General features: G+C 35.2%; 1 protein-coding gene across 2 annotated transcripts; it reads right to left on the bottom strand.

The window, feature by feature from the left end:
- Nucleotides 1-1,655: 1,655 nt before the first annotated feature.
- On the bottom strand, nt 1,656-6,055 carry LOC104593946 (Transcription elongation factor (TFIIS) family protein). Of its 2 annotated transcripts, none has more exons than XM_010254054.3 (10): nt 5,711-6,055; nt 3,288-3,830; nt 3,062-3,130; nt 2,904-2,986; nt 2,740-2,813; nt 2,583-2,641; nt 2,462-2,495; nt 2,234-2,358; nt 2,038-2,131; nt 1,656-1,938 (listed from the first exon to the last, which is right to left on the bottom strand). In XM_010254054.3, the coding sequence occupies exons 2-10, from the start codon at nt 3,690-3,692 to the stop codon at nt 1,832-1,834; spliced, it is 1,050 nt and encodes a 349-aa protein (XP_010252356.1). In that variant the 5' UTR covers nt 3,693-3,830; nt 5,711-6,055; the 3' UTR covers nt 1,656-1,831. The 2 variants fall into 2 exon arrangements, with proteins under 2 accessions (XP_010252356.1, XP_088743482.1); XM_088887356.1 differs by having other exon boundaries at nt 5,587-5,728.
- Nucleotides 6,056-7,444: the final 1,389 nt, after the last annotated feature.

The raw sequence follows: 7,444 nt of genomic DNA, 5'->3' as shown, positions 1-7,444 counted from the left end.
CTAGTCCTATTCTTTGTTGCCTGCACCTTAAGGCTGTGTTTGGATTGAAAGAAAAAGTGAAAAAACCTTTACAAACCTTGTATAAGTTTTCCTACCTTTTCAGTCCCTGCTTTTTTCCTTCAAACATAATTTTATTGATCATAATCTCTTTAAATCATACAAAAACACTCCTCTAACCACAATCATCTACCCACCCCTGATTACCCATTTGATAACAGCAAATACATGGGACATATTCATCCATATAAGGGGATTTTCCATTTTATGTAACACGAATGTTATTGTTTTCGTCTATCAAGATCAGCTTCAGCTACCAATTCTTAGGAAGGGAATAATCATTCCCTCGAATAGAAAAATGCCATTCCAGTAAGAATAGGAATGAAATTCCGATTCCACAGAACCAAACAGTTAAAATTAGAATAACCCATTTGTTTTCGTCATCTCTATTGTAATGAGATACTTAGAGAGGGCTTTTGAGTGTTCAATTTGTGTTGTATTTAGGGCGGTCTATGCCCTTCTCCTTTATTTTGTTCAGTTGTTCTTTTCCCTTGACAATGGTTAACAAAAATTTAAAGTTACCACCCATTTTAAGGTTAAAAAGTTTTTCCTTTTACTTGCTTTTAAATCTGCCACATCAAAAAAAAAAACAAATACATTTGTTGAATTGTGTTTTTGTTTTGAGAAGCAAAAGCAAGTTGACTTTGTTTAAAAAATACATGTTTTTGAAACCATTAAAGTGATAGTTTTTCTAACCATGTCCTTTTGAACCGAAAATTAACACTACTATTTTGTTTCAATTTTGAAAACAAAAATTAAAAAAAAAATACATATAGTCATGTTCTATTTTTAAGAACCAAATTGTCTTCAACCCAGCTAGTTTTGTTTTGTTTTTGAAACTCGCAATAAGAAAAAGAAAATAGTTCACATTCACGAACAACCCCTAATAAGTCTGCGTATTAAAATATCTTAGAAAAGAGTCAAAGACATTTAGGGGAAAAAAGCACGTGCAACGCAACAAAGATGGTAATGTAGAGAAATCCCAAGTTAAAATAAACCTGTTTTGAACAACAACATTGACAATGGTTATCTAATCACCAAATTCAACATCTTTTAATAATAATATAGTATAATTTGGAGGCAGAATTATCAAAGCAATACCCACTTCACTTCAACAACAATCCAAATTTCCACAACCTAATATTAGTATATTAGTGCAGCTAATCCAGTGTCCAAGGCTAATGCAACACAACACAATATTAAATTTTGCCCAATAACATCACATGGCCTCCATAAACTAAAACCCCTGTACTTCATGTCCCCTTCATGCTTACATCTGCCAAACAACTCACCCAATATTATAGTAATAGTGAGATATAAAACAGCCCAAGTTCCCTTGGTCAAGTTGTTGTATGAATCTCCACCAACTAAAAAAAAGGCCTAGGCCGTTGGAGAGAACCCAGTATTAGAAAACCACCAACTCTATGACATGGTTTTGGCACCCAAAATATAGTAAATGACACAAGCAGAGAACAGAAGACCATATCATCTTAACTCTTACTCTGTTAGTTTTTTCCTCCTCATCTTTTATTTGTAAGGATGCAGAAGAATTTTGTCTTGCACATTCATACTACCCATCAAAAAAATGATCCTCAAAATTGGCAATTTTCTAAATGAAATTTATTTTTAACAAATTTGAAGGAAGAATCCGATATCAAAACCAGGGATAGCATGAGAGATGAGAAAGATCAAAGAAAATTTAAGAAAAAAATAGTTACAGGGTAAACTAGTTTCTGGTCACCCAAAAGCATTATATGTTTTATATAGTGTCTATTCACCAGTGCCTCGCTTGAAAACCGCCTTTGTTCTTTGCAAAGAAGGAGTTCTTCGGTTTTGGAATGTCATGAATGTCCATCACTTGAATTGTTCTTTGCTTTTTTGCTTCACAATTAACAGAAACATAGAGGGTAAACCATTAATAAAACCCAACATAAATAAAAAGGAAGTAAGATATAGGAACAAACCAACAAGAGAACAAACCATTTTGAGCCTCTTGGTAGTTTTCATGAAGTCGTCTTCTAGCTGAAGCAAGCCTTTCAGGATCGATGGAGCTATCCTTCTGTTCCCTTTGTTTCTGCATAACTCAATAAAGCAAAATCAACCAAGAGATAGAAAAGGAAAGGACGAAAGACGGGGAACAAATTTCGAAAGCAGGGCATGTCTTTATTATGTATACATTTGGAGGAACAGAAGTGGATGCAGGGACAGATTGAGTTGGCCTCATTTGAGGTTCTCTTCGAGGAATTATTTTCTCCTTCCGTTCTGATTCTGAATTGTTCTTATCTGAACTGGAGCTCCCATCTGCAATTGTCATGGAAAAAAAGATAAATCAGATGAAGTTTGTTTTTTTTTTATGGACACAAATGAAACCAATTGATTTGAAGTTTTCATTTCCAATGCTTACTATGTGGATTTGGAGAATATGCAACATCAGGAACCTGAAAAGAGTATAACTGAGATAAAAATATTGTCTTTTGGCATGTGATGAAATGTGAAAGGCAATAGAAGTTCTATAGATCCTTCACCTGGTGATGACTGTTTTGGGCACCTTTTGAGGGGTTCTGTTGAGGGGAGTCTCCATCAGCTGCCACCATTAATGACCTTTCTTGTTAAGCCTTACAAAGTGATTTTAATTCTACTTTCTGCAATTCTGTAAGATGGGGGTTTGATTTTCTTTAGTACCAATTAGTGTAGATGCTGCAGTTTCTCCTGGTGTATTTGATTTTACCCATTCATCAACTAATTCCTTCCACTTCCTGTAAAACACAAAACTTGAAAAATATCAAATCTACCTCTGCTTTTATGTTTAAGTTGGTAAAATTTGTTTCAAGGTTGATTTTCCAAACCTGACAAGCTGCTTTACTAATCTCCTTACTTCATTAGATGAATGCTTTCGCAAACGGTTTACATGCCTTCCAATGTCAGTTTCCTGAAACAGTTAAGTGATTAAAGAAAATAAAAACATATAAATTTTTCAAAGAGAGAAATTTTCCATACTTTCTACCTTGAGAGTCTTAAATGTTAGATCCATGTCTGCAAGATCTTGTAGCAGATTAACTAGAGAGTCTTCAGACTGATAAAAAAGATGTATGAAATACAATGTTAAAAAGAACCAGTACAAAAAAGAAAAAAAAAAAAGAAAGAAAGAAAACAGAAAGGTTATAAGCACACAACCAGAAGGAGGAACTAAAGAATTACAGAAAACTAAGATGGAATCATGGAAGCAGAACCTGATCAGGGTCTTCAAGATGTTCCTTGATAGCCAGAATCTTAGTTTGTTCATCATCAAATGGATGTCCATAGCTCCGATCATGATCTTCATCTCTATTGGATTGTGGAGTTGATGGAGAACCTCTCTTTCCTTCAATGCTAGAACTCTCTTTTATAATGGAAGCCTCTGTCCTTGTTTGATGTACCTTCTTTTTAGTTTCGTGACAGTTTTGTCTTGTTGAATCAAGATTGCAGTTCTGACACCCTGAAACAAATGGCACGTAAAGCCGCTCAATGATTCCGTCTCGCCTGTCCTTCAATTCATTTTTGTAATCCAAAGAAGCAACAGAAATCGCCGTATCAATGAACGTCCACACATCTACGCCAGAATTTCTCAAAATCGATCTGAAATCATCAAAATTCATTCTCTAAAGGACTTAAAGCTGACTGAGACTCGACGGAGCCTCAAATCTGAGGATTTCACCCGGTTTTCCCCGGTCAAAGTGTGATTTTAGAAAGCTTTAGATTCTCAAGTAAGATATTCTTCAATTTCTTGAGAAGATCTGCAAATACATCACAAGATAGACGCATGTGTTATTGCATCAGCAAGGGTGAGAGCATACATTCACTTTTCAAACCTTCAAGACAATTTATGCACACAAAAGAAAGCTTTCAGATGTTCATTATCAACCAATGGCAAGTATTTTAAAACCAAAGAAAAATATATAGGCCTTAAAACTAATCATCCCAAATTTCCTAATCACTATAGATTTCAATCAAATCTTCACAAGTTCAAATTTGAAAACTGCATTGAGACAAATTTACAAAGACCACTTATCAAAAGCAAAAATAGTTACAAAGACCAGAAAATATGCCAGAAAGAGAAAGGTCAAATCCTATAAATCTCACCTTGAAAGCTAAATCTCTTGAGTTTGCAAATTTCAAAACCTCCAAGTTATTCCTTCCTCTTTTTCGTTTTCCCCCTTTGGTTCTCTCAATTCCTTGTCAACCAAACAAGATTTCTCAGTAATATTTAAGGTTTTCTTCCTTTCTCTTTTTCTTTTTCATTTTGGTCTTAGTACTCAACATTGAATCACCTCTTCTTCCATGCTCTCCCAAAACAAACTTCATTGGAATGTAAGGGTTGCAATGCAATTTTCCAGCAGATCCCCCACCCCCAACCAACCAAAAGAAAAAAGGGGAAATTTTCATTCCATGAAAGTAGCTTTAAAATAACCTACTCCAAGCCATTGCATCACACACCACTCATGAATGTGTATTGCTGGCAAGTTATCTTTATGAGCTTTCTTACAGGGCACCTTAAGATCTCACAAACTGTCAGTGTCACTTATCACTTTTCATTAGAAACTAAGTTATAAAAATAATGTCAATCCATTGAAATGCTAGGTACACTCAGTATCCTTAGTTATATCTGTCAAGGACATTTTTTGGTTGCTTTAAGCCATGCCGTTGTTCTAGCATTCTATCAAACAATCCAATTCACTACATCCAGAACAATTTAAATCTTTAATAGTGACCAAGCACCAGATTGAACATAATGAAAAGAGAAAACTAGTTCAAGAAAATACCAGAAACAATTAAAAAAATCCTTAAGCTAGAAATTAATGGTTAACTGATATTTCATTTTGCAACAATTGAAACAAAAAAGTTTCTTCTTTTGATTTGCAGAGGTGGGTGGGTATTGGAGCTATAACATCCTCCCCAAGTGAGAGGAAAAAACCAGAACTACCACTTATTTCTATTATTCATGAAGGTCGTTGAGTTCATTAAAGTTAAATTCCATGGAGATTGGTTAATCTTCAATGGAACAGAGGAACCGAAGAAAGAAAAGTTTGCGCAATTTAAATGTCCTTGATAGTATCAAATTCTTGTCCAAAATGACAGCATAAACAGTTCAAAGGAATGACTGAACCAACAAGGTAAACCCAGAAACAGGAAGAGTACTTCGTCAGGATCTAATCTCCATAAAATAAACATCTTCTGGGAAATAAAAGAACAGTTAAAAGGAAAATAAAAAAGGTCATTAGATAAAGTGCATATGTAAATCTACTTTCAGCTCAGATTCCATGTTTAATCCTTAATTAGATTTCTCTGTTCAATGAAAATATCACACGAGGAGATGGGTCCATCGCTCTGTTCCTCAATCTCTGATTATGCGATTTTTTTCAGGGTTTTATCATAAAAAAATAATCCCAAAACAAAGAAAAGAACACGAGCTAACAAAACTCAATCATCGTGCCTATGGAAACAATAAGAATATTCAAAGAACTCAAATTTGAACCAAAGCAAACAACATACCGATCAAAATGCAGGGGATCTAAAGATCAACCAATCCAAACACAAAGCAAAACCAGAGAAAGAACAGAAACAACGCAAAAGAGATAACATGAGGAAGAACAAGGAAAAAAAAAACAAATATTACCAAATCGAAACCGGCCATAATCCCTTAAATTCCAGAGCTGTTCAAAGACCCAAAAGCAGAAATCTTCCAAGAAGCTTTTGGCCGAGATGGGTATTCGAGATTCGGTGGGAAAAGGCCGTGGAGATTGGAGAAAGAAGCTTATAATTAATTTATTAAAAAAAATTATTTTTATATTTAATTTAATAGGGTGTGAGAAGGAACAGAACAGAAAGCGTCTCTTTCTCTCTCCAGCTGCCCAAGCTGTAGATTCTTGGGAAAATTACTGATATGGGCGTCATCCCCTCTCATCATTTCAAGGAAACCAGAGAGAGAGAGAAGAACTGTTTGTGCGAGTTTTGCTCGGCCGGAGGCTCGTGCGCGCTCCGGGTCCCACCTTTCAACCTCAACGCTACCTTGAGACATGAGTGGTTAACTTTTTTTCTGGACATTTTTGCCCACCTAACAATATTTCCTGGACGATCTTACCTGCTGGCGCTAGGAAGTCGGCAGATGGACATATCACATATTGGGCTCCCAACTCCCAAGACTTGCCTGGTGTCTAATAAAAAATGACTTGCCAGCTGCCCAAAAATTTGCCAGGTGTCATTTGCTTATGGTTTGGAATCCGTCCTATTGTGTAGTGCCTTGGAGATTAATAAGAGAATACGTAGCATAGAACACGTAGCAGGTTACGTGGTCTCAGAGTAAGGGGTATGGTGTCCGGTGTCCTAAATATTGTCTAGACTGGGATCAGATTTGGGTCTGTTAGTCCGAATTGAGTTAAAGTTCGGTTAGGGTTGAAAAATATAATGATTTTAGTTTTGGATTGGATTAGAGTTAAAGGTTTTGATAAATAAGGGTGATGATGGCGATGGGGATGATAATACAATTAATTTAATTGAAGTATATATATATATATATGGCATAGGGGTGGAATTTTTTTAACGTTAATATGAAGATTTAGAGGATAAATAGGGATAATTTATGAGATAAATATGAATTAGAGGAATTCAAATCAGCCCCCAACAACGTTCCACAGCACATCCCCGTTGTGTATTGGGAACATCTCCCAATGATAATACTAGGAATGATGATGTTATCATCGGGAGATGTTCCCAATACATGATGGGGATGTGCTGTGGGACGTTGGGGGGGGGGGGGGGGCTGATTCGGTGTCAAATTAGAGATAGCTTAGGAGAAAATGGAGGATAGTGGTGCCACTTGGCTAGACATTAGAAAAGCAAATCCCTCTTTCTTTACCTATTGGTTGTTAGAGAGAAAATTATTTAGGTGGGGGAAATAGTTTAAGAGAAATTTTAGGAGAGGTGATTATTTAGGTTATTGGGAACGTGTATTGGGAGAGAGAGAGAGAGAAAGATCTTAGATAGATTATTACGGGAAAATGAGAGTATCTCATTGGTTGTTTCAAAAATGACATGGAAAAAAAATAAAAAATGAGAAAAAAATGAGAAAATTCCTAGAGTTCCTTCTTTTAATGTGTGTGTGTAGATGAGTATGTTACAATACAAATCTTTTTGTTGCAAAAAACCGTAAACTTGGCCAACACTCAAAATGACCTAATTGGTGAACCATTATGTTTGCCCCAATTAACAAACCATAGATAATATAATAATTCTCTTTCTTTTCATACATATTTTTGTTAATATGATGAATATATAATATTAATAGCATGTGATCAATTCTAAAAATCTTTATAAAATTTTCTATTTCTTTGTACTTTTTATTTTTATAATT

The sequence above is a fragment of the Nelumbo nucifera genome, chromosome 5 (assembly GCF_055504915.1).
Source record: "Nelumbo nucifera cultivar China Antique chromosome 5, China Antique-T2T, whole genome shotgun sequence".
Lineage (NCBI taxonomy): Eukaryota > Viridiplantae > Streptophyta > Magnoliopsida > Proteales > Nelumbonaceae > Nelumbo > Nelumbo nucifera.
The sequence above is the reverse complement of the archived record's forward strand: the minus strand, read 5'-3'. Positions and strand labels throughout refer to the sequence as shown.

What these genes read in the sequence shown, in the direction of transcription:
- LOC104593946 (XM_010254054.3), bottom strand. Translation starts at nt 3,692, where the DNA reads ATGAATTTTGATGATTTCAGATCGATTTTGAGAAATTCTGGCGTAGAT. An exon ending in TAACATTTAAGACTCTCAAG is followed by an intron (nt 2,987 to 3,061) that starts GTAGAAAGTATG and finishes TAACTGTTTCAG; the next exon opens with GAAACTGACATTGGAAGGCA. An exon ending in TGCAGCATCTACACTAATTG is followed by an intron (nt 2,642 to 2,739) that starts GTACTAAAGAAA and finishes TAATGGTGGCAG; the next exon opens with CTGATGGAGACTCCCCTCAA.